This window comes from Syngnathoides biaculeatus, chromosome 3, assembly GCF_019802595.1.
Source record: "Syngnathoides biaculeatus isolate LvHL_M chromosome 3, ASM1980259v1, whole genome shotgun sequence".
Classification (NCBI taxonomy): domain Eukaryota; kingdom Metazoa; phylum Chordata; class Actinopteri; order Syngnathiformes; family Syngnathidae; genus Syngnathoides; species Syngnathoides biaculeatus.
In genome coordinates this window covers 9,594,730-9,622,317 of record NC_084642.1, presented here as the reverse complement: position 1 = coordinate 9,622,317, position 27,588 = coordinate 9,594,730, and the positions used below count along the sequence as shown (strand labels likewise).

Sequence of the window (27,588 nt, the reverse complement as noted above, 5' to 3'; positions counted from 1 at the left end):
GGGCACGAGGCGGTGTACACCCTGAACTGGTTGCCAGCCAATCGCAGGGCACATGGAGACGAACAGCCGCACTCACAATCACACCTAGGGGCAATTTAGAGTGTCCAATAAATGTTGCATGTTTTTGGGACGTGGGAGGAAACCGGAGTGCCCAGTGTTCTTCACATTCTTGCTTGAGTTTTCTGAGGGTTCTTATACGCATATTCCCCCCGCCACGCAAAAAAAAAAGAATGTTCTATGTTGTCCTTTGTTCTGAATGCCGTACCAGGGCAGCACCGACTGCCGGAGGAAAATTCCTAGAGTGTTTTTACACACTCGGGCTATAAATCTGACTCTGATTCACAGAACTATTGCGTACTGGTAGGTTTTGTTTCTTTCATCCATCCATTTTCTGAGCTGCTTATCCACACAAGGGTCACAGAAGTGTTGGAGCCTCTCCCAGCTATCAACGGGCAGGAGGCGGGGTACAACCCCCTGAACTGGATGCCAGCCAATCGCAGGGCACATGGAGACAAAACGACAGTCGCGCTCCCACCCGCAATTTAGTTTTGTGGGAGGAAACTGGAGTGCCCGGAGAAAGCCCATCCAGGTACGGGGAGCGCATGCAAACTCCACACAGGCGGGGGCTGGGATTTGCACTCTGGTCCTGTGAACTGTGAGACAAATGCTCTAAGCTACCCCACTGTGCCCCTTGGTTTGGATCCTATCGTGTTAAATCGTAATTGTTAGAAATCAGTCTTTCGGATGGATGATCAACTATTAAAAATATATATATATAGTATGAAGGTCAGATGCGCAAATTTGTGATTTCAGAAGTGTGCACATCAAACCTGACAAGTAAGCCGCTAGTTTATACTCCTGCTCGAAAGTGTCCTTACGTGTGAAATTGAGTGACCGCTTGATCGGGGGGGGGGGCAAACAATCCGGCGCGTAATCCTGCTTTTTGCCCAAAATCAGATGGGATTGTCTCCAGCTCACCTGCACTCCTAATAAAAGACAAGGAGGATAGAAAACGGACAGATTATTGGTGGTTACACAATGTATTGTCCGGGACGCCAGCTACGGTACTCTTTAGCAACTTGTACAGTAGTTAAAATATGTATCTGGACCCAAAGGACACCATTTATGGAGTCCAGAGTTTCCCAACCTTTACTGACCAAGTTACCAAGGAACATATTCTACAGTAGAACGTTTTCAGTACATCATTCAAAAAAAAAGACAAAATTGTGTCCAGGAATTGCTGACTCTGGTTCTCCAGAATGATGGAAGATGCAAGTGATACCTTCAAATATGACAATATTTTATTCATGCGTCACTCAACATGATTTTTACAACAGAATCGGATTCACTGACACCACTGATGTCAATCGGTTTGAGCAAAACAAAAAACAACAACAAAAAAAACAGTGCGTCATGCTGAAAAATAACAGCAAAGAGTTATTATTTTAAAACAAATATATTATTTCAACATTTACACATAATCAAAGGTGTCTTCTCACGTCCTTTGGTTAAATGTAATTCAGGTTCATTACGATAAAAAAACGTTCACGCGTCGCCGAGATTATTTTGACGTTTGGTTCACGGCTTCTTCTAACCTGCCAATCGCAACGTATTCAAGTATTCACATCTACTGGATTCGATACACTTGGGTACACCTCTGGTACTAATACATCATTTGGAATGCAAGCTAACATAGCTTTACATTTATCCTTACTAAAACAAGCACATTTATACCATACCATAATTCAAGTTACACGGACAAACAACCCTGTAAATTTTAATGTTTAAAAAAAAAAATGCATACATTTTTGCTTCATGTTAAATAGATGGACCAGCACTGGATATGTAGTATCTTCATCTTTACAATTTGGATTTTATTTGCAGCAATTTTCGAGGTAAATAACATTGACGCTTTAAATTCCTGTACATAAACGTGCAGGATGATAAATACAATAAAGCAGGAGACAGCAAATTGTTAGTTGCTTGCTACTCTACCAGGATTCCGCTATGTACACGACCTCGTTCGGACAAGTGCAACCTCGACTTCCTTCATGCATCTTTTGAGTCTTCATCATGTTTGCGTTCGGTCATCCGGGCACACCGTGGACACGTTGTCGAGTTGTCGTAGTAACAATCCCTAAAGAAAGAATAAAACGCTTTTATCTATTGATCATATTGACCGCGTTGTTAGCGTTAAATACGACATTTAAGGCACAAGTCAGGTTCAAATGGTTTCAATGGCAAATTTAAGCTTTTAACTTCATTTACATAAATTAGGACAATACTGTGTATGCCTTCATATGAGTGACAGACAAGTGAAAGTCTGATTTTTATTTTTTTTTGCTTTTTACTTACGAGAACAATGTTAGGATCTATGCACTGTACAGGTAGAGAACTCAGCGGCCATATTGCGCACACAAAAAGTCAAAATTAATCAACCGTGATTCAGAAAATGATTCAGAAATTTTTACTACTACTGCATACCTTTTACATAGTAAATATTATACAGTGTTGTTTTCTTTATTAGACATTACAGAGATTTTTTAAGAAGGCTGGAATGGGTTAATAGTATTTTCATTCATTTATTTCGTAAAGGTGATTTTAAATCTGTTTTGAGTTTCGCCTGTGGTGTAGAAAACAGATTAAATTCATATCTCAAGACCTCGCTTGCTGATGGTAATTTTCCGGATCAGTGGTGACAGATATTTCTTGTCTGTTGCTCTTTCATACATAAAATCCAAAATCCAACAGCAAGTGCAGCATTGAGTGATTAGTATCACATACTGCATGGCTGTCAAACTCGTTTTTGTTGCAGTTATGATTTCCCTCAGAGGCCCGTTGTGACTGTGAAACCATAGAAAGTTAATCACTGCACATTATTGCATACAGAGCTCGTGCACGTGACGTCATATTGTCGTTCAAATAGAGCTGCTCGACAGTGTGGGGGACAGTGAACCGGAGGAGAATAGTTACAATACTGAGACCCGTTGAGCTGTTGGTTGTCACAACAGATGACACGGATATTCAAAGAGATCATTCTATGGAATACCAGCTGAAAAGACCAGAAAAGATCGATGGATTTCAGCAATTAAACATGAGGGATGGTGCCCGACCAAAATACAAACACCCCTGTGTAGCTATCGCTTCATTTCAGGCAGGAATTATTCTTCTCAATCTCAAATTACCAAAAAGTATTTATGATGCCAAATTGGCTCATTTGAGAACAATGCGTATTTAAAAAAAAAAAAAAACACAGTCGCAGAGGTTGACAGAGTTTAAGTGTGACCGCAATCTCTTCCATGGACGTACGTTCCATGGAGACGACTTTTTTTTTTCCAATCATAGTTAATGAATTCAAGTTTGTGTAAAACCAGGTGTCATTTATTTAAATATTGGTATTTGTATTGAACACTAGCTTTAAAGATCGATGGATTCCGGCAAAGGTTAACGTGTCACCGAATACGCTTCCGCGTTCACGAGACGTCAAAACCGTCACTATGGGGGATTCATTCCTGATGAGAACAGATCCAGCAACAAAGTATTCGTATGCATACAGACTTTTATAAACTTTCAAACTTTTCCGTGTAAATTTCGTTGACTTACTCACCGGATCCATGTGTAGATCCAGTTGTCCAAGACAAGCGGAAGCGAATTAAATTCAATTTCTTATTGGCGAAAACATCTGCTTTGGCATGAAATACGGGTCCTCTGTGCCAAGTGTCTCTCATTTTTCCACGTCCCTTTGTTTATTATCACCTTCTAAATGTTTAACAGTATCAGACGAAACTCTGGGCGTCGTGCTACAAGACATATTTCCATGTCGTCTCCAACTGACTTAGCATTAAGCAATGACAAACAAAAGTCACGTGATTTTTATGACGTAGGTGCATGAGCTCTATACTGTAAACATGAAATACTGTAGCTGAATAACCAATTCTGAAATGAGAGGTCAATGATTCAGTTATGAGAAAAACAAAAAACATGCCTGCAATAGTTTATCATTATTTGTTAATTACATCCACTGGCCACATAAAATGATCGGGCGGGCCGGATCTGGCCCTCGGGGCATTAGGTTTGACACATGATGTAAAGAATTCCCTCAATACAACTTTTTTTTTTTTTTTTTAATTTCATAATTGTCTGACCGTGGGTGACAAACCTGTGGAAGACAGCTGAGCAGTCGTGGCAAACCGAGGTGTGACTGTCAAAAGGAAAGAGGATGTCTCCCTCCTTGCACAGCTCGCACACGAAGCCTTTGGCCTGGCAACGCTGCTTTAACACAAAGACAAAAAGGGACTGAATGATTCAAGAAAGAAAAACAAAAGTGAATTGGGTTGGGGTTTTTTTTTTTCCTCACGTCGCAATCCAGCTTGATGTGTTTGGCGAATGTGGTGTGGACTTCTGTGAGAGAGCAGCTCAGTCGCCCGCTGGAGATGTCAATCAAATCCTGCAGCGAGTACATGTCGTCGTTTTCCACAAAGTGCTGGCGGTCCTGAAGCTAGAACCGTAACCCGAAACAAATATCCAGGTTAGTGTGTGCGTAGTACTGTGCTGGACTGTCTCACAACAAATGCACTCACTGTCAAGATAGAAAATGGTCGGTTGGATAAATACATCAATGAAAACTGTGCAACTACTGAAAAACTATTCAGGACCATTGTGTACAAATACAAATAATGTAGATTTCAGTTTGATCGACATCATCGTTTCACAACTAGATGGTGCTGCTGTACAGGACAAATTACAATGAGCTGCTACTGTAGCAGAACTGTTTACAGCCACTGATCTAAAAAAAAAAAGACTGGCTAGCATATAAACATCGAGCAATATGTCAATTGGTTGACGCCATTGGCTGCCATCTTGGTACTCCCAAAACGTAAGGATGACATGGTTGACATGACAGGTTGGATTATGGCGGGGTTTTTCCTCAAAGTTTGACATGTAGAATTAAAACTGAACGGATGAGCTTGACATTTTTTCAGTTCTGGTAACATGAAGGATTTTTAAGTCGACTTGGTAAGCCAAAAAAGGCGAAGTGCAAAGGAAAGACATATAACAGCGTGATTACCAGGAAACCTTGCATAGTCCTAGGGCCCGATTTCCGTGACATGTTAACTCTTTCCAAAATACACTGTGAAGCACTATCATCATAACATAGCAAAAAACGAAGCATTTTTTGTCATAAAAATGTTAAATTTTAAGTCAATCAGTTCGATATATTTTTGGAAATAAGGACTCGCAATGGGAAAATACATGCTAAACGCATTGTTTATTTGTTGTCTCTGCGATGTCCAATTTCAGACAGAAAATTTTAACTTGTTTCCTTGCATTTGAAAATGAAATTCAGTTTGTAGAGTTCTGGATTATGAAATTCATCAAAAATTTCACAGAAAATGTGTTTTCTTGCTTATCCACTGGTGAAGTTTGGGAACACATTTACATTGCTTTTTTGTGAAAAACCGTTGGCTTATAAAGGTGAAGCAGAGAGTGAACAGTTAACAACGACAACCAAAAACAAAACTTTGTTCAAGGGAATTAAGCTCATCAGAAAATGAAAAAAAACCCTTCACAAACAAACTTTAACAGTGTCAAAGTAAATCTTTCTAACTTACCTGTGGAATGTTTTCTCACAGGCACGAAACTCACTTTGCGCAGGTCAGTATGGTTGTTTTGGGAGTATCAAGATGGCAACTTCCGTTCTGGTGGCCAATGAGCCATCCAGTCTTTTTTTTTTTTTTTTTTTTAAGATCACTGTGTACAGCACTGTGTGTCAAAGCGAGAAGGGATACGACTTTGTACCTGAAGTAGAAGTCGAGCCTCCATTGCTTCTTTACAAGTAATAAAATAGGGTTTCATCAGTAGAATATCATGACGAAGTTTCTGCAACCAAAAAAAAAAAAATTAAAAATCCCAAACACTTTTCTGTTTTCAAAGTGCTTAATGAATAGCATTGTGTTGACTGAAAAGACAAAACATTTCTTGGAAGTTATCAGCCTCTTCAAAAATATGTGGGCCAGTTGGTTTGACCTCCTTTATTGGAGCAACCACCCCACCCATGCCGAATGTGTACCATAATTTCCGGCCTATAAGCCGCGACTTTTTTCAAACACTTTCAACCCTGCGGTTTATGCGGCGATGCGGCTAATTTGTGCACTTTCTTTAAAAGCAGCAAGGGAGCACTCGAGGGAAAAAGGTAAGAGTGAGACCGGTGGAATATATGTGCCAAGGAAGTGACTTTTACCGGTCCGGCCCTGTTGGTGCCGCACTAGCATGTTATTGCCATGTCTCAGTGATTTTTACCATTTTTTTTTTTAACTGGCCCTGTTAGCACGGCAGCGTTAGCGTTAAACTCTCTGTGTAGTGTCTTTCTTTGTAAATATTTCGTGTGGGCACTTGCGGCTTTTCCACAGCTGTGGCGTATGTATGTACCAAATTGTATTTCCTTTACAAATGTACTGGGTGAGGCTTATAACCAGGTGCGCTCTGTAGGTCGGCAATTACGGTATATTTGAAGTAAACATCACTGTCTAAATAATGTCTGTATTGTGGTGGGACATTAACTGCTAAAAATAAGGACACATTAAGTAAGGTTTTCTTTTAGAAAACACAGATGATCATTTTCTGGCCTAAACTCTTTTAAGGCTCAAAACGTTTCCTGCCAACTCACTCTGATCTCAACCAGTTCCTCCACAAAGTTAAAGAGCAGCGGGTTGATTTCTTTCAGCTTCAGCACAGGCCGAGACATCATCAGGGCCAGGTACCGCAGCGAGGATCGACAAACCTGGATGAGGAACAGTAAAGAGTCTGAAAAATACCACACGCACAGTATCACTTTCTTTGACTGCCAACACACGTCATGTCATTCTTCCTTCACGCTTCTGGGTGACCTTAGATCAACTTCTTTAAAATGGCAAATGCATCAGACGAAGCCATGCAATGCAATTCAAAGTAAAAATCATAAACCGCAAGTGGCTGACTCACTGTTGATGATAAGAAAAAGCTCTCAAATTTTACTGTAGACTATTATTGTATTACATCTGCTTTTGGTGCTTTATCAGCAAGTGTTGATCTGAAGTGATGTCAGTAACGCGTTACTCCAAAAAAAACGCCATTTTGAGTAACGACGAAACCAATGTGTTGCTTTTCCTGGGAAAGTAATTAGACTACAGTTACTTCTTCAAACTAACAATAGTTACTTTTGCGTCATCAATGTCTCTCCCCAATTACGAATGTGGAGCTTGTCTTTGGAACAGAGGAGTCCAGCTCCTCTAATAAGAAGTCCTTCCATGACGGAGAGATGGTAAAAGAGGCATAGCTGACTCGTTGCTCCGATCTTTTAAAAATAAGGCGGAAATATTATCTTCATTAATATCTCTGCAGCTGTAAAGGCGCTGTGAAGCCATGGCTGATGTGTGGAAGGACGTCGGAGATTGTGAGTGTTTCTCACTGCAGTTGGAAGAATCCACTGACGTGAGTGACGCAAATATCGTATGGTGTTAAGTGATCATCAATGTGAACTCAGATAGTTACAAAACATGTTTAAAGTTAATTATGTTGTGTAGTATTGGCTCATGTGGTTACACATTTACACATAAAGAATCCTCAATATACTTAAAAATAAATATGTTTTGCATTTTTGTAGAGGGTAGAGCTTTGTGAATTGGTCATTCTATTTCATCATTGGTCATTCTAAAAAAATTTTTAAAAAGTACAATTAGTTTGATTGTAAGTGGTATTGCAGCCACTTGGCAGCTTCTGAAAGTAACAAAAAATTTACTTTTTTTTTATAACAGTTACATTTGAAATCAAGTAATTAGTAAACCAAGTTACTTTTAAATTACATGACTTGTTCAAGGTAACTGTGACAAAACTGCCGACCTGAAGTGCAAAGAAGCATTGCAGGGTACCTTGCGCGGTTCAAACTCCCAGTTGTGGATCACTCGTGCTGGGATGATGGCCGCGTCATTCCAGTGGCACGTGCTGCAGAAATATTGGCCAGTGTAGTCACACTGTCTGGCCTCACTTGGTACACCCCCTACCAAAATAACATGTTGCATGAAACAAAACGTCCTGACAGTGCACGCTGGAGGCGGTGTTCCACGAGTAAAACAATCAATATGGAGCCAAACTGTGTGTTTGGAAAATAATGTGTTTCAAGAGCTGAGGAGGACTCCCGAGAAACGTCAGCTGATGACAATAGAGAATGGACCATTGTCCAGATTGGACTCTTGTCCAGACGGCCTTAATTAGATTGAAAATCCATTTTGATTTTTTTCCATGTCTACTGTGTTTATGTGCATTTTAGGAACACAATTTCCTCTTGACGTGAAGTAAATTGTCAGCACTTAACTTTTTCTTTGTTGTTGGGTTAGTTCTGAGGGCCGGGTTTCCTCCGCCTGGTGGAGTTTTATGTTCCCCCAAAGCGTGCCTGTGTAGGTTTTCCCCGGGCACTCGTCCCACATCCCCAAAACCGTTGAATTCACATTCTTTTATTTTTATAAGCGGGGGGTCTGTAGTGGACTAAAAGTAAAAAAACTTTGAAAGAATGGGGGGAAAATGCGAAAAAAAATGAGTAAAGCCATTATTGTAGGAATGTTGCATTGATTGAACTGCACGGTCTAACTTTAAAACAAATTATGAATAATTAATAATAAGACATCCACAGGCAAACCAGCATCTGATCTCATGGAAAGAGACCCAATATTATTGAAAAACAAAGTGTGAAATTTCTGCAGATCTTTCAACGTTGCTGTTAGCCTCTTGGCCGCCTCCCTGACAAGTTTTGGTCTTGTCTTTTAATCAATTTTTTGCAGAGATTCAGCGCTTGGAAACCTCACCGTTGGTGATAACTTGTGTCTCATGGTACAAGAAATTCCTTTGTGCCCTTGAGCAATGAGATCCCACTGACGCCGGGACAGTTGAACTTTATTTGGGGTTAGTCGAAGGCATTTTGAATGGTGGCAGGTGAGTGCTGACCCCGGTTCAACTTGAGTTTGAACGTGATTGGTTAATTCTCACCACCGCCATAACCACACCGAAGATAGGATGTGCTCAGATGTGCAACACAGCAGTTTCTACTTTTATTTCCCCTCTCTAAAGATCTTTTTCAATTGAGTTCTACTTGTAACACTCATGGTGGAAAGAGTTTTGAAATGATTTATTTTTTTGGTCTCATTCGATCATTTATACCACAAAAACATGGTATTCGAACAGGGCTGAGCAGACTGTTTATAGCTAGCATATTTCATTTGATGCATAACACCTGACAAAAATTTAAGGATCTCTTTATGCAAAGTAATTCTTTTAAAATACCAGAACTCTTATTGTAGTACCTACTAAACTGCTGTTCATGCAATACCTCGTCATTTATTATTTATGCACTTTCTTTGAATAACCCCACAATTTTGCTTACACTTGACAGCCATTTTATCATCTTTTGATTTGTAATCTGTTTTGGATTTCCTTCCATTCCAGTCCTCCGTTCAAAGCGAATCATTTGTATTTTTAGATTTGCAGATAATGAAAAATTAATAAACCTCAGGAACATCAAGTATTCACTACTCGAGAGTGAAGAAAATTCGGACATGGAGCAAGTCTGTAGGTTCTGGAACCAAAGGAATAATTAAAGGGAAATTCCGGTGGTTTGGATTAACAATGTATCCAATAGGTCATGTCATATGTAATGTACTTTGACAATGTGATGTTAATCCTCTTTCAGTTAATGTTGTTTTGACAAGATTTTTATCGGCAATTAGGAACTTTCATGGGGGCCGCCATTTTGCCGAGTCACATGACCTACGTGCGCAGATGTGACGTAATAGGCACGGCAACAAAGGCTCGCTTACGTCGGGAAAGAATTGTGCAGCGCTAATTTCTTGGATTTATCTTCATCTGATGAAGAAATAGCAGTATTAGTTGACTATTCTTTCCCAATGTAAGCGAGCCTTTGTTGCCGTGCCTATTACGTCATATCCGCACACATAGGTCATGGGACTTGCCAAAATGGCGGCACCCATGAAAATTTGTAGTTGCCGATAAAAATCTTCTCAAAACACCATTAAATGGAAGCAGATTAACATCACATTGTCAAGGTACAGTACATATGGTATGACCTATTGGATACATTGTTAATCCAAACCACCGGAATTTCCCTTTAAGGACGATCAGTGATTCTCAGTGGTACTGGTATGGCAAGCTCCCAATTTTATTGACAAATATGTTCATGTTTTTAATTGTATTTTTATCTGCTAGCATGATTGGTATTATTGTCAGTGCCACCCTATACTGGCAAGTAAATTTCCCCACTAAGAGACATTAAAAAATGACTGACTCCAGGGTGTGTAAAAGAATCACTCCCCAAGTACAGTTAATTGCATTTAACCTTGAGGTTCAATGCATCTGCTTTTAAATTGTAAGAATGAGCTGCGTTGAAAAATTACCTTGAGGACAATTTGTATTGAATTTCTATGTGCGAAACACTAATATGTGATGAACCCTTACTACTCCCGGCTAAGCTACTGCATTTTAATGTGTCACAATCGTCGTACTCGGAGAGCTAAGTAATTTTTTAAGGTGGTACTTGGTGGAAAAGTTCAAGTAACCCTGCTATACATTGCTTGGTTTGGCGTGGATTAAAAATTCCAGAAAAATTAGGAAGATCATTCGAATGCTGTGACTTGATATTCATTTGTATCTTATCTGTGAATTATTAACGGTAACTGTGCTCTGAGGTCAAGCACAACGCACATTCGTACTCACTCAGTGAAATCGGCGCGCGACATTCCGCGCAACGATAGTCTTGGCGGTCCAGTCCGATCTCAGGGCAGATGCTGAGCTCGTACTCGGACTGATGGCTGACCTTTGACCTCACACAGGGCTTAGTGATTAGGTTCATACACTTACTATGGCAGCGGTAATAGCAACCTGAAAAAGACAAGAAAAGATATGAACAAATAATTAGTGCATTAAGTTGATGTGCCAAAAGTGAAACAACTTTATACACAAAAGCCCTAAAAATGAGAATGGAATCAATCCTTGAGTATATCTCATAACTATAATCAAGAACCACAACATTAGGTACACCTTCACTTGCAAACAATATCCTAAATTTAAGAGATGTATGTTATTGAAGGTGTTTGAAAAAAGATTTATTTATCTTGTAAAATGTTAACATTATTTTTCTTATATTGGTGGGAAGGCCCATTCCCAACCCCTAATTCCAATTAAATTGGGGCGTTGTGTAAAATGTAAATCAAAACAGAATACAATAATAATTTGCAAATCCTTTAGAACATATTTTTTACTGAATGCACTAAAATGATATCCAAGGTTCAAACTGATTACTTAGTTTTTTGTTGTTGCAAGTATTCAACACGTTCTAAAAAGCTGGGACAGAAATGACAAAAGATTATGAAATTTGTTGAATGTTCAAAAAGACCTGTGTGGAACATTCCATGGGTAAACAGGTTAATTGGAAACATGTTAGTGTCATAAGTGGGTATAATAAGTATCCTTGAAAGGCTCTGTTGCTCACAAGCAAGGATGGCGCAAGAAAGGTTCATTATTTTGCGAACAACTCTGTGAGCAAACAGTTTCGCAGCTTACAATTGCAAGTCATTTAGGGATTTCATCATCTACAGTCCTTAATATCTTCAAATGATTCAGAGAATGGGGAGAAATCTACATGTGAGCAAAAAGGCTAAAAACTAATTGTGAACGCTCGGGACATTTCATCCCTCAGAAAGTACTGGACTAGAATCCGACATTATTGAATAAAGCCAGTTACCACATAGGCTCAGGAGCACTTTTGATAACCAATACGAGTTAGCATAATTGGTTGCTACGTCTACAAATACAACAAATACATCAACAACACCCAAAAACGCCACCAGCTTCTCTGAGCCCAAGTTCATCCGAGGTGGACTCACGGCAAGTGGAAAAGTGGGCCGTTGTCTGATGAGTTCGCATTTCATCGCATCCTCTGAGCTAAAGACGAACTGGCGTAAAAGATCAAAAAACTGCATCTGTTATGGTATGTGGTGTGTGTTAGTACTCATTGCATAGTTAACTTGTACACCTGTGATGGCGCCATTAAAGCTGAAATATACATACGGGTTTTGGAGTGACATATGCAGCCATCCAAACAACATATTTTTCATGGAGATGCCTGCATATATTTCATCAAGACAAGGCCAAGCCACATTCTGCACACGTTACAACATAGTAGTAAAAGGCCGACTACTAGATAAGCCTGCTAGCAGTCCAGACTTTCTCCCATTGAAAACGTGTCTCGTATTATAAAGCACAAAGTACGTCAATGGAAACCCCAGACTGTTACACAACCGAAATTCCACATCAAGCAAGAATAGGAAAAAATCCATTAACAAAGCTTGTACAATTAGTGTCCTCAGTTCCCAAACGCTCAAGGAGTGTCGTTAAAAGATGAGAGCCACTGCCCCAGCTTTTCCGAAAGTTGTCACAGGATTCAAATTTGAAATGAAGGAATATTTCCCCCAAAAAAGATGATCAATTTCAATAAATATCTTTGCTGTGTATTCAAATAAATATGGCTGAAAATGATTTGTTAATTGTATTGTGTTTTTTTTCTACATTTTACACAACATCTCAACTTAATTGGAGTTTGTACAGTGGTAGCTCGGTTTTCAAATGAAAATTTCGAGATTTTTTTTGCTTTGGTTTTCGAATAAAAATCGGGATTCGAATGCCCCGACTAGCTGATCCACGACAATTTGTTATTGTGAATTCGAATGCACCCCTGAAAAAAACAGGAAAGACGTAACGCACGCTACGCAACCAGATGAACCGCACACTCCTCTGCACGCGGACGTGTGTCCCGGTAGTGACTTTCTTTCTTCCTACTGAGCAATATTAAGCCCCAATCATGGCTCCAAAGGAGGCAAGTGGAACTGCTGGTGCTGAAAAAAGGAAAGTGGTGCGTAGAACTGTTGACTTCAAGAAGGATTTCATAGCCGAATATGAATCTGGGGTGTGTGTTTCTGAGTTATCGAAGAAGTATGGCATGGCGAAAGCGACGATCAGCACCATTCTGAAACACAAGGATGCCCTCAAAGCAAGTGATGTTGCTAAAGGAGTAACCGTGTTGGCCAAGTAGAGGCCACGGATCTTGGAGGAAGTCGAAATGTTCCTTCTAATTTTTGTAAATGAGCAGCAGTTAGCTGGGGATTGTGTTGGCGAGGAAGGATTTGCGCCAAAGCTAGAAATCTTTATTCAGATTTAAAACGAACTCCATCACTCTAACAAAGCAGAATGTTGCAGAGCACTGGAAAATTTCAATGACATTGTTATGAGCCACTTCAGAAAGGTGCTCAAAAGACGGCAGAAACAGTCATTAGATTCTTTTTTTTTGTTAAAAAGGGGCGAGTCACCCCCACCAAAGATATTTGAAACAGTTGATTGTTTTGCATTGCTTTTTTCTTTTGTTCCATTAGCCCTCCCTCTAGTTGCAAGTTACATTTTTTGGACGTGTTACTTTCTGTACAATTAAAAAACAATTTGTCTGTTTTTCCCCTAATTATTGCTTCTTTAAAGTTATTGTGCACTTTTGTTAATAAAAAATGTTTACAAGGCTGGGTGCCGAGTCACTACAGATACGGCAATGCACTCCCAGCCTCGCATACTCTACTACTAAAGCATCCACTTTAAGCAAAAAATAAATATATTTCTTAAATGATTTAATTATGTAAAGTATTTAAACTATATATGTATTCCTACTATGAAGTTTATTATCAGGAAAAGCTAAAAAAAATGCTTTAAAAAAATATTTTTTAGGCTTGGAATGCATTATTTCATTCTCCATTTATTGTAATGGGAAAACGCACTTTGGATTTCGAACGATTCACTTTTCAACTGACCTTCTGGAACGGATTGTGGTCGAGAACCGAGGCACCACTGGTTGATTTATTTTGCGCAAGAGGATATTCAGACATGTTTCATTGTGTATTTGAAAGTACCAATGAACGGTTCTCATAGCTGGTACATTTCAGGACTGTGATGTGGACTGTGCGACTCACCTGTGCAGGTGTACCATGTTTGGATGAGGCCCCAGATGATGGTACTACATTTGTCACAGGTATGTTTGACACTCTTGCTCTTCTCTTTGGAGAACCGGTGCTCTAGAACCATTCTCAAATTAGGCTCATCCTCATCGGGATCCTGATAAGAAATACAGATCCAAGAACAATAGTTGAAAACACGCACAAAATTGCAAGCATATGATATAAAACACTGCACATACCGTAGTGTCTATTTGATACATGCATGTCCCTTTAAGAAGTGAGCCTGATGGGCTGTGACGTTGGCGATTGTCTTTTGATTGTTAGCTGTGGTCGACAGCAGCTCCTGTGTAACTGTTCTTGTCTCCTACTGTACTCCCAGCATTCAAGAAACTAGGACTCATTTCTAATTACAGTAAGGGCATTGCGTATATCGCGATAAACTAAAGACTTCCATAATAAGTGGACCCCCGCTATTCCTGGGGAAAATGGACCGGCAGGACCTCATATAGACAAATTCTGTGGATAATTATCGCCTGTTATAACAACCCTGCAGTTTTGTTTTGTTTTAAATAAGCAGGTATATCTGCCAATCGAGAGTTTCAGCATTGGGTTACCCCAAACTGCCAAACTTCAAAAGTGCAGGGGTCTACAAGTCCAGGGGTTATACACAACCAATTTCTGTATTTGGCAAAATAGGTCAAAGCATTTCCTTCCAGTTCAGGTGCCTCGAGTTCCATGGAGGGAGACTGTGACAAAGCAATTGTAGAAATATTCAACGTCTACACCAGGGATGGGGCACTGGCAGTACGGCAGCCAATACTCACGGAATGGTCTATCAATTCATTTTTGAACATAATAGAAATGCTTCCTCCAATAGACTTGATCAGTTTTCCGTGATGAAGGCCTTTGTTGTGTTGGCAGTCTGTTTTGGGTCATCGTCTTGTTGCATGACGGCGCTTTGCCGATTAGTTTGAAGACATTGTTCTGTCAATTGTCAGACAAAACAGTCACGTAGACTTCAGAATTGATTCATTCCTTTATTCGTCATGAGTTATATCATCAGTCAAGACTAGTGATCCCATTCCAAGAGCAGCCATGCGAGTCCAACAAATGGCATTACCTCCACCACGCTTCACAGATGATCTTGTGTGTTTTGGAGCATCGCCGGCTCGGTTTCTTTCTTTGTACTTTGGCCTTTTTATTTCTTTGCCAGAGGTAAATCTTGATCTCATCAGTCCATAAAACTTTGTTCCATAACTTGTGTGGCTCATTTTTGTGATTCTCTACAAAATCCAATGTTGCCTCGGGATGCTTTTTGTTACTGAGTAGTTTGCATCCTGTGGTACTCCATGTATGGCCCGTCTCTCAAAGTCTCAAAGTGGAACAGTGGATTGTGACACCTTCACTCCTGCCCTGTGGATGCTGGCGGTGATATCATTGAGTGTTGTCTTTAGGTGTATCTTCACATCTCTCAATGTTTTTGTCATCAACTGCTGTTGATACCCTTGACTGACCGGTTCGATGTCTGTTGCTCAGTACACCAGTAGTTTCTTCTTTTTCAGAACAATCCAAATACTATTCCTATTATACTCCTTCACCACAGCTGTCCCTGATGCTGACCAACTGTCTTGTGTCAACCGCCAAGACCTTCAAGTTCTTGGCAAGTACAGTCTCAGAGGACCTGACGTGGGAGACGAACATCAACTCCATCCTCAAAATAGCCCGGCAAAGGATGTACTTCTTGTGGCTTCTGAGGAAGCAGGGCCTATCACGACAGCTGCTGAGACAGTTCTACACAGCAGTCATCCAATCAGTACTGTATTCCGCCATCACAGTCTGGTTTGAGGCCGCCACAAAAAAGGACAAACTCCGACTGCAATGGACAATCAAAACTGCTGAACGGATTGTCGGCACCACTCTACTCACTATTGAGGACTTGCATGCAACGCAAACTAGGACAAGAGCAGCTAGGATCCTTTTGGATCCTCCACATCCTGGTCACCAGCTCTTCCAGCTCCTTCCGTCGGGAAACCGCGACAGATCAATGTAGGTCAAAACTAGCAGGCATTTGAACGTTTTTCTTCCCTCTGGCAATTAAGGATTTTCCAAGGATTGTGTTTTCCAAAAACATGGACATATTCAACAGGATAGTGTTGTGAACGCATCTGGTGGCTTGGACAAGCGGCTGTGGTGACGAATGGTGGACTCACGCGCTCTGCAAGGGCTCCTTAAACAAATTCACATTTTAATAGCATTTAATAATAATAATAATAAGTTACAAAGGTGCGCATTTTACTCTACCCTTTCTATGTTTCTAGGTTTACGGCGCTTTACTTGGATCAAGCATCACATTTATTGATAGCATTCAATATGAAGATGTACTACAGGGCCATCATTTTGTGTAACTTGCATGATACACGAGTATGATTGATATCAAAACAACCAACCTTTAGCTCCTGCAGTTTAAGACGAAGATGGATCAGTTTCACCACCGTGTCTTTTTGTTTTTCTGAGTGTTCTGGCAGCTCCAAGATCAGCTTCTTACATTCCTCTATGGCCAGTTTCAACTGCTCTATGTCGGAGGCCACAAATGAACCCTGCGGTCAAAATAGAGAGTGGAAATTTGCGTCTGTAATAAGCATGTAATAATACACGTATCAGAAGCAACATCCTGACACTTTGTAACATTTGAAATGGCACAACAGTGACATCAATACTAATTTCCAAAATTCATGCCTCCATTTCAGAAACAGCCATGTGAGTCACGGTGCTACCAAAAATTCTTATCAGAATACGACTGGAATTATGATTATTGTTTATGTTTATTACTTTTGTTCTGCGAACACTTAGCAACCAAGTTCATTTGAATAATATACAATGTTAAATAAAACAGAACTGCTTACCACAGGTCTCGAGAAGTGGTCCTCAGCTAGACCAAGATCCATGGTTCCGTCTGAACTTTGGATTCTGGTCCCAGTAAACAGCTCCTGTCTTGTTTCTGCAAAAGGAGACCGTAGAGGACAGAATAAAATGTTACTTACAAACACATGACTTGTCCCTAATATGAATTCTCATGCGGCGAATCACCTCTCAATTGTTCTAAAAGCAGGAGATGCGTGACTGACTCGACTACGGTGTCATGAAAACCGAATCTGAACTTTGAGCTTTCATCTCCGTCTTTCACACCAATATATTGTTACAAGCTCTTACGAAATCATTTTACATTTTTCTCACATCTACTTTCATTTGCTTTGTTCCTCAAATGCTAAATACTTATAACGTGAATGACATTACTTATGGTGGTATAATTTGTCTACAATGTTTTAGTAAAGACTTAATGTGGTCACATGCAAAGGATTTGTCTAATTTTTAGTCTTGTATTTTTCTAGTCTATAAAAGTTTCACAAACTATTACCTTAACTAGGCTTGACAATATCCTAAGGTGGGGTCAACAGTCAAAAGAGAAAGAAAATGAAACAAAGTTTCATGGAAATGAGTAGTTCCTCCGAACCCTGCGCCCTAAAAAAACTCTGAAATAGCAACGAGCAAAATAACCTAATTGGCTCCTTGTAATTTGATTTATAAATTTAGAATCAGTTCGTGTTGATAGCCATCTTCACCAGCTGTTGAGTGAATTTGTGATGACATCTTCTTTGTTTGAAGTCTCATGTTGTGACTTTGATGTGAATTAATGTCTACATTTAGTTTACTTCAAATCATGTGATGAGAGAGGCATCAATTTTCGCCTCAATTTGTAGTTTTGCACCCTTTTATGTCACGCTAACCCATTTTGGACTTTTTTGGGAGGGGGCATTCCATTCATGGGCTTGTTGTCTGCACCTTCATAGGTAGCTCGTTTAGAACAACTCTCATCATTTTTCCCTTCACACCCTAATTGTACCTTTTTTTGGCCATTTGCAGAGTCTTGGCGATGGTATTTTACTGAGCGGAGATTATCGACACTATGGGATGTTCACCGATAAACTGCAACGAGCTTCACCTGCATGGAGGCGGCTGACGTCCACACGGCAAAGCGTGCGTTTGCCGAGGAGATGAGCGCCACCGAGAAAGTGAAGCGACAAAGAAGATTAAATGGGGGAGGGGAATTGCCCCATTCCTTTCGTATGTGTGTTATTCACCAGGACACGAACTACGTATCAGCTGTTAGAAAACTGCAGTTGTTTGTTTACGTTCAAACTGATCTCGTAGAAAACGTTAGTGATGTCGTGCATGCTGGGATAGCGAGATTATACTTCCAGCATCCCGCCCATAGACATCGATGATTCCAGACGATCATTTCGGCGCACTCATACTTGTTTATGGAGATTTCAGAGTTGCTCGTCTACCAACAGCTTCACACGCGCAACAAGATGAAATAATACTCTGTACCTCCGATATTTTAGATGACAATTTAACAGGAGCTCTTGTACATTATAATTGGAAAATGTTTTTATTTTGACTTTAAATATTGTGTATAATGTTTTATGTGCACCACTTTGTTATAGCTGCGGCAGTTGTTAAACTGCCGTAGAAATACATATTTTACGGTGACATCATTGTTAAATCACGGCAGCTTGCTATGAGAGAATTTGCCAGCATGCCCAGCACTCCCTGCATACTTTTAAAATGCTGTTTAAGGTCACTTACTCCCTTAAACTATTAAATAGTTGTAATCATGTGAATGTCAAGGGTGTGTGTTTATCCCCCTCCTGCATCTTGTTGTCTTAACTTTAACTTTATTTTTATGATGCACAAGGAGTGAAAGCCTCCTCCAGACAGATGACCCATCTGGTTTTCACTTTGTACTCACGTGATAGTGGGCACGTTGGAGGGAAACAGACCTCCATAAAGTCGCAATGTCGAAACTAAACGCTAGAGTGCACCACAGTAGTGACTACAATATTTAGGCTTATGTACATCTTAGTAGGAATGATGTAAGTGATTAGAATTGAAAATTTTGAATTAAAACTGCATCACCACTAACTTATACAACATATAAACATGAAACGCTAAAAAAAATCATGGGTGGGCACTGACTCCTTGATTTGGTGGAGGGGTCAACTTCGGGGGTGCACATTATAATTGCGGACGTATTTTGCACAGGAAATTATGTTACGTTTTACTTTAGTACATTGAGTGTACTATTATTTGAATAAGGGAGCAGGATCGGTACTTCTACGACTGACGATGTGAGCAAGTGAGCATTGTGCATGGGCGGTGTGTGTTTGTGAATCCGAGCAATATTCCATCCTTCCATTTTCTTAGCCACTTATCCTCACAAGGGTCACGGGGAGTGCTTGAGCCTATCCCAGCTGTCAACGGGCAGGAGGCGGGGTACACCCTGAACTGGTTTCCAGCCAATCACAGGGCACATCGAGACAAACGGCCGCACTTAGGGGCTAGGGGCAATTTTGAGTTTCTAATTAATGTTGCATGTTTTGGGGGTGTGGGAGGAAACCGGAGTGCCCAGAAAAAACCCACGCAGGCATGGGTAGAACATGCAAACTCCACACAGGCGGGTCCAGGATCGAACCCGGGACCTCAGAACTATGAGGCCAACGCTTTACAGCTGATCCACCGTGCCGCCCCAAGCAATATTTATCCTAAAAATATTTTTTAAACTTATTTGTTAGTGAGCAGGGGTTCCACTCGATACTTTTTTTCCCCCCCAGTTCGCATTGCTGTAGGTGGTCTGAAGCGCACTCCTAACACAAGTCATTGGTTGGAGCACAAAGCAAAATTTAGAGTTTAGTAGGGGCAATTTAGAGTTTCCAATTAATGCATATTTTTGGGATGCAGGAGGAAACCGGAGTCCTCGGAGAAAACCCATGCAGGCACAGGTGACTGAGGTGAGTTGATGTAGCTGGGATAGGCTCCAGCACTCCCGCAACCCTCGTGAGGATAAGCAGCTCAGAAAATGGCTGAATGGATGGATGGATAAATAAAATGGCCACAACATTTGGTTTCTTGAAAAAAAAATAATAATAATAGCACATTGCTGGGCCTAGTCCCATGACTGGAACTAAAGGAGTTCTGTGTCATTCATTATTCATTATTAACAGCTATTACTGCTTATGATACACTGGACATCTAAGAGGGGGGGGAGAAAAGATCAACAAACATCAAATTTCGACATGCTGGGCAAGGAACTCTTACAAGCAAACACATACGAACAGGATTTTGCAAAGCAGGCGACAACTGGAACAACACAAATGAGAATAACAAAAAAAAAAAAAAGATTTCAAACAAATATTTGTTACCTGCATACACCTCTGAGCAAAACATATCAAAATCAGGCAATGAAGCTGAAAATACCGACAGTACAGCCAAACCGCTCATCAAAACGGTTGCAATTCCACCACTAATGTTGTTTCGACTTGTTCCTGTTACCGAAGTAATAACGCTTGCGTAGGATTTTCATTTCCTCTGGTCGACCAAATGCCTTTGCAACATCCTTAACAGAATGATAAATGGATCTAAAATGAGTTATTCACTTTTCATAACGCAGTATCCCCACGATTTTTCTTCCAAAGCAAAACCTCACCAACTCTTGTAATTGAGGACTGCACAGACTAAACAACAAAATAAAAACTGACGGTTTTCTCTCCTGCACTATTTACACTGAAAAGGAGCGGTAAGCATTCAATTCAATTTCCTTGATTGATACACCGAAAAATGAACATTATTCTATCGGCTAAACAAATTCCACAATCTTTATTCTAAGATGGAATCATACTGCAACAAATAATTCAACATTTGAGTCTCTGGTCTATGCAGAAAGCCAACTGTAACAGAATTAAGAAATAATTGAGGCCTTCTAATTCTTGTTTAAAATCCCAAGCTTGTGATGTATTGTTTTCACTAACTTAATTTAGCATTCGCTTTAGATCTCGGTGGAAATGGTACTGATCTTTTACTACTTAATTGGTATGTTGAAAAACTCTTACAATAGAACTATTTTCTCATTTGCTGCTCACTGCCAATTACAAACTAAACACATTTGCCAAGTCCGGCTAAATGCGGTGTCCCATCCTCCATTCCACTAATTCTGACCTCCATTGCAACAAATAAACTGCACTTCTAGAATGTACCATTATCACTAAGCCCGGATGAGGAGAAGCTAATCACGGACACACCGGCCAAGAACAGAGAAGAAATGCAAACTTTTAAGCCAACTAGAAATGTACAGTAGGGAAACACCAGAAAAAGTGCTTTGGAAAGCAAATTAGCAGGCAAATTAACGTGCCGAGAGAGAAAATAATACAATTGCTACACAGCCAGCAAACACAACCAGGAATAAATCAGTATGTTATTGGATTTGTCCAGCAGAAGAAGCCTTATTTGACTTTTAATTTTTACAATTTTGAGATCTCTCCAATTACTGTTCATGTTACAAATTACATGATTTTGTTGCATGTGCGTGTGTTGTTTTGGAGCCACGTGCCCCAGCTCTATACTGATTAAATTGTGACGTCATCATTCACAATTTAATAACAACAATAAATATACAGTAAACTAGAAATAAATTTGGCTCAGTGAACCGAGTGTTTGATTGTTTTTGTTGTTGTTTTTTGAATAAGCCACAAATAAGGGTTTTATGACTCAGATACGTTGAGCCTGCAGCAGTTTATTTTTGTTTTGTTTTTTTCTAGCTCATGACACTTTTTTTTCTACATTTCCATCTTCGCTCTCTGTGAGGCTTCAATTGGATAAATTCATTAGGGGCTAATTCAATTCTCTCTCATTTTTTGGGGGGGTTTATTCAAGGATAAAGCAAGAAAACTCAATATTACCCTGCTGTGGGGGTGTCCTTCCCCTTTGGGGACCATCCTCTTTTTCTCCTCGATCGAAGGGATTGAGGCGGGTTTGGCGGAATTGTGCCAGTCTCTCGTCATACTCCATTTCATCGGCTACATCTAAGGAAGACAGAAAAGAAGATAATGGACATTCCGGTGTCATATTACGTCTGATCAATCTCTCCAGCAGAGGCGCTGGAGGACCAAAACTCAACCAGTTTGCCGCCTGGGCTAACATCTGCACTTCGACAGCTGCTTAGGCCAGAATTATTCTTATAAATGCAACACTGGCAAGGAAACAGATGCTCATAATAATAATAATCATAATAATAATGATACTCGTACAAAAATAGCTTGGGTAGGCGCTAGGGATCCTAATGAGGACAAACGATATGGAAAATGAACAATAATAATAATTTCAAACACGACAACGGAACTACTGTATGTATGCTTACACGATGCAATAAAATCTTGCAATTTGATTTTACAAGTGTGATATGTTCAGCGCCAGTGTGACAATCTGAGCACTCCCGGTGCTGAAAAGTCTCCCTGTGATTAATGCGTATCTGCGTATATTAATGCGCATGCGCGTATATTTTGCAAACTTCCGGCCAGTCTGAAACATCCCCATCCATGCTTCAACATGTGCCATTCGACAACTTGTCGCTGAGTGTTCATGTTCGCTATGGAGGTCTCAGAAAGATGAACGCAGCGAACGTACATATATGTCTATTTCTTTTTTATCAACTTTTGTTTTCAGGTTAGGATATAATGTATGTTAGCTCCCTCTATGTAGAAGAAGGGGAACGATGAGACCGTGGGATTTCCCAGTAAGCGTCCACTAGCTTACTTTTCCCAGTAAGCTAGTACCCAGAGTTCCCTGTTAGTAACGCATGCGCATTAATCACAAGGAGAATTTTCAGCACGGGGGAGCACTCAGACCATCACACCGGCTACCATGCATAAAATATTTTTTGGACAGCAACAATTGTTTTACACGCAAAACAGCAAGAGAAGATTGAAACTTAAAGGTCACCTTCTGTCAGAATTCAATTTTCCTTCTACTGTACTATCTCAAACGCAAAATACACCCATCCCCTCTTTTTTATTTTCATTTATGGATAGGTTTCCAATGACATCACCACAGTCCTTATATGAATCGGATAAGTTAACGATGGAAAAAAATTCTCGCTTCACCTATCACCTGTGCTCTCTGACATCTATGACACACAAGATGGCGTAATTGGAAACCCATCCATAATAATATTTGCTGTATATATTCTGGACTTTTTGTTATACTTGAATGGTAGCACTGCATAATTACGAGTAGCATTCCTGTTACCTCCTTTTGCCACAGTGCATGTGTGTTGAAATATTTGAAATAGCCCCAGCTATGATGCACTGCATATCTATTTCCACAATAAATTACACCCAGAAAAATAAACGTTCATGAATAATAACTCCTGACAGTGTCAATAAAAACCTTTAGACAGCCGTTATATATTATCTCATTTAACAAACAAATAAAAATGCATTTATCTCGCGACCAGGCCCAAAAGCAGGGTGCAGGAAATGATCAATAATCAAAACATTCGAATTGTGCTATTATTTGAACGAGCCCAGCCTTTCTGACAACGATAGATAATCACTCCATCAAATGACGTAAAAATATCGTTACTGATTATCTAGGAAAAAAAAAACCGCACTGTTTTGTATCGTGTACGTAGTTCACAATTTACCCGAATAAAAGAGCGCATCATTAAGTCAGAAATGGGCTCATCAGTGCATGCCAACAAGCTACATAGCTAACAGTCCTGTTTATCATGCTAGCTCGTTAGCTCATCACACGGAACGCAGTGACCTTGCATTAGTTAAGCAAGTTTTGATCTTACTTGTCATTGAGTCGGCACCACTTAATTGCGTTTAATGCACGACGCGTGTGGTGATTATTGAGGAGTTCTGCTCGTACGTAAACGTCTGTCATCACTGACACAACTAAAGACTTGGTGAAACTCACCATTCTATAAAAAGCACGTTTCCGGTTAGTATTTCCGAAAGAAATCCCATCGCCGAATCGCAGAATTTTTATGTGATCATTTGCTTTAAAAAGGACTATAATCCATTTTTAAATGTGCTTTTTACGTTTTAAATTCAAGCGACAAGATAATACGTCTCTCCGTTGCCCATTTTTCACTTAAATTTACCTTTGTATTTTATTTTGAAATTAAACGTCTTTTTCCCTCCACAGAATATTGATACATTTTTCCACACGGCATCTCCCACCAGATAACAGTTTGGAGACATCCCATCACTTACAACCCGCGAGTGTTATGTGTTATATAATTTATATCAAATGAAAATAATTGTGGGAGGTTCGACTAATGTGTACCGCACTGCTACAAATGACATTGCTTTGGTATATGGAGTAAATGGGAAAAGCGAGATTATTACCCTCCATGAATAAAAAAGGGATGAGCAAACTTTATCAATCTCTTCCCCATCTTTTGGAGTTAATGTTGAGGCATAATGTTTTGCAATGGTAACACCCCCAAAAAAATGTAAAAATAACCACAGTACAAATCGTGCTTGGTGCAGCCGTATGTATAGCTGAAAATACAAAATTGAGTTCAATTTAATTTCCATTCCATACATGGGTTAAAAGAAAAAAACTTAATGAAGCTTCCACCTCCACGCACTGCAAATTTGTTTTAATCAACTACAAAACTTTTATTATTATTATTATTATTATTATTATTATGTAAATGTTTGCAGTAGTAATGGATAGGCTGACAAATGAGGTTAGACTGGAATCCCCTTGGACCATGATTTTATGATCTTGTGATGTGCAGTGAAAGCAGGTGGAAGTGGGACTGCATCAGGGATCCGCGCTGAGCCCCTTCCTGTTTGCTATAATAATGGATGGGCTGACAGATGAGGTTAGACTGGAATCCCCTTGGACCATCATGTTTGCAGGTGATATTGTGATATGCAGTGAAAGCAGGGAGCAGGCGGAGGAACAATTAGAAAGATGGAGGCACGCACTGGAAAGAAGTGGAATGAAACAGAATATATGTGCGTGAATGAGATGTGTGGAGGGGGAAGAGTGAAGCTCAAGGGGGAAGAGATGGCGAGGGTGGATGACTTCAAATACTTGGGGTCAACAATACTGAGCAATGAAACGGGTCCAAGCGAGTTGTCTGGTGTTCTATGTGACGGAAGAGTCTCCGCTAGGATGAAGGACATAGTTTATAAAACAGTCGTGAGGCCGGCTGTGATGTACAGATTAGAGACGGTGGCTCTGAAGAAACAACAGGAAGCAGAACTGGAGGTGGCAGAAATGGAGATGTTGAGGTTCTCACTCGGAGTGAGCAGGTTGGATAGGATTAGAAATGAGCTCATTAGAGGGACAGCCAAAGTTGGATGTTTTGGAGACAAAGGTTTGAGAGAGCAGACTTCAATGGTTTGGACATGTCCAGAGGCGAGAGAGTGAGTATATAGGTAGAAAGGTGCTGAGGATGGAGCTGCCAGGCAAAAGAGCGAGAGAGAGGAAGACCAAATAAAAGCTTGATGGATGTCGTGAGGGAGGACATGAGGACAGTGGAAGAGATAGGCTTAGATGGAAAAAAATGACACACTGTGGCGACCCCTAACGGGACAAGCCGAAAGGAAAAGAAGAAGACAAAATGTATATTGCTGTCGTCGATTGCGCACATTTGCTGCATCACTGCAAAAAAAAAAAAAAAAAAAACATGGAAAGAGAAGAACTATTTTTATTTCTCTTGCCTTCTCATCTTCTGTACTTCACTTGGATGATTAATTTTCGTTGCAATGCACTACCAAGTTTTTCTTGGTAGCGCTACGATCTTCGAAATCAACCCTGTATAAGGGTGGAATAGTCCAATGCGTGAAAAGGGATGGTGGAGCGCTTGAGGCAATCATGATCGACGATGTAATTTGATGTTTTTAAAGACAAAACAATATGCGACAACAATCTCATTGCCTGTTCAGCAAATATAAAATCATCTACAAGCTTGTCCAGGTGTCTTTGATATTACATCTACAATTTCAACTCCACCATTTAACCAATGTCGAAAAGGAGGCAGCGAGTGATACGACTATAGCGATAAGACAGTGTTCCACTACCCCTAAAGGTAAAACCGCATTCCCCGCTGCCTCATTTGAGGGTGTACGAAAGGACCTCGAGTCCCCCACCCTCCCCCAATGAAAAGCCGCTCTGTTTCAAGTTGTACGAGAGTTACGAAATGCTGTTTGTGGCTCCGGAGCATGTGTCTAACTGCTGACGCGATAGAGCCATGACTTGCCACCGCATTTAATTTCCCATGGTCATAGAAACGGAGCTGAAGGTTCTGGACCGAGCGCTGACCACATTGCCCCCGCGGCTTAATTGACTAATTTGGGATACAATGGATTAAAACACAGTTGTCTAAGAGATTGTCTCAGTTGTTCAAGACCATAAAGGAAAAATATGTTCCCCTAACCTCTGGATTAGTCTCTCAGTGTCATACCCGGGTTCTCTGCCAATTTGTTTCTTTTTTTTTTTCCTTGGTTTTGCAGTTTCCCGTGACCTGGCTTGACTGCTGGTGGGCAGTTACACACCTGACGATGATCTGTCGAAGGAGGGTGCCGGATTATTCCATCTCACATTTTGGCCCCCGGTTCCAATCGGGTGTGTATTTGAATACTGGCTAGTGTACAATAGTATCTGTTGTAGTCTGTCCCGAGACCCGAGTCTCTCCGAGTTTGTTCCGGGTTAGGGTCCCCTTGGTTTTCATCTTTCCCCTTTGGCGTCATCCTGCAGCTGTGGCTTTGACCATCTCTTCGATCTAGAACAGGATTATTGATCCTTGTCTCACGTTGTCTTTGTTTTATTAATCAACGTTCCCTATGATTTCTACTTTTGTTGCTTCTGTTCGCGTTTTACCCGCATTTGTTCCCCTTCTCTACCTCTGTTATTAAATTGAGTGTATGCTAGCCAACCACGGTTCTTATTCGCTCGACGTTACCTAACACTCCGTTGAAATTTTGTTTTTTACACGGTAACTAATATTTAATAAACGCAGCCGAGTCATGCGCTTATACTAAATATACATGACTGTGGTTGAAGTTTGAATTGCTGAAAAACTGCAGAGCATCACGCTGAAGCGTCTTTCTGGAGTATTGCCTTGAGAAAGGGTTCATCTTGCGACATGCTCATTTTCTGCATTGAAATGAATTAAAAATGCCATGAATCAGTTACATACGGAGCCCCTAAAGGGATATGGGGAAGGAAAAAAAAATCCAACTTGTTTCTCGTTACAATGAGAAACACGTTTTCTTTATTTGTTTCACCCATGTACCTTTCGGGGCTCAGCAGTTACCGACACCCCCAAAAAATGTTGCAATAATAGTTATCCATCCATTTTCTTTGCCGCTTATCCTCACGAGGGTCGCGGGGATTGCTGGAGCCTATCCCAGTTATCAATGAGCAGGAGGCGGGGTATACCCTGAACCGGTCGCCAGCCAATCGCAGGGCACATGGAGACAAACAGCCACACTCACATTCACACCTTTGGGCAATTGAGAGTGTCCAATTAATGTTGCATGTTTTTGGGATGTGGGAGGAAACCAGAGTGCCTGGAAAAAAACCCACGCAGGCACGTGGAGAATGTGCAGACTCCACACAGGCGGGGCTGTGGTCAAACCCAGGTCCTCAGAACTACGAGGCCAACACTTTACTAGCTGATACACCGTGCCGC

At 40.5% G+C, this 27,588-nt stretch overlaps 1 protein-coding gene across 4 annotated transcripts; it reads right to left on the bottom strand.

Annotated features, from left to right (window-relative positions):
• Nucleotides 1-1,409: 1,409 nt before the first annotated feature.
• def8 (differentially expressed in FDCP 8 homolog) lies at nt 1,410-23,860 on the bottom strand. 4 transcript variants are annotated; one of them, XM_061814890.1, is made up of 12 exons: nt 23,725-23,860; nt 21,830-21,952; nt 16,940-17,034; nt 16,484-16,633; nt 14,052-14,193; nt 10,759-10,923; nt 7,908-8,035; nt 6,668-6,781; nt 5,800-5,880; nt 4,358-4,498; nt 4,160-4,272; nt 1,410-2,137 (listed from the first exon to the last, which is right to left on the bottom strand). In XM_061814890.1, the coding sequence occupies exons 1-12, from the start codon at nt 23,729-23,731 to the stop codon at nt 2,050-2,052; spliced, it is 1,347 nt and encodes a 448-aa protein (XP_061670874.1). In that variant the 5' UTR covers nt 23,732-23,860; the 3' UTR covers nt 1,410-2,049. The 4 variants fall into 4 exon arrangements, with proteins under 4 accessions (XP_061670874.1, XP_061670875.1, XP_061670876.1 ...); XM_061814891.1 differs by having other exon boundaries at nt 4,160-4,269; XM_061814892.1 differs by lacking the exon at nt 23,725-23,860 and adding an exon at nt 23,572-23,709.
• Nucleotides 23,861-27,588: the final 3,728 nt, after the last annotated feature.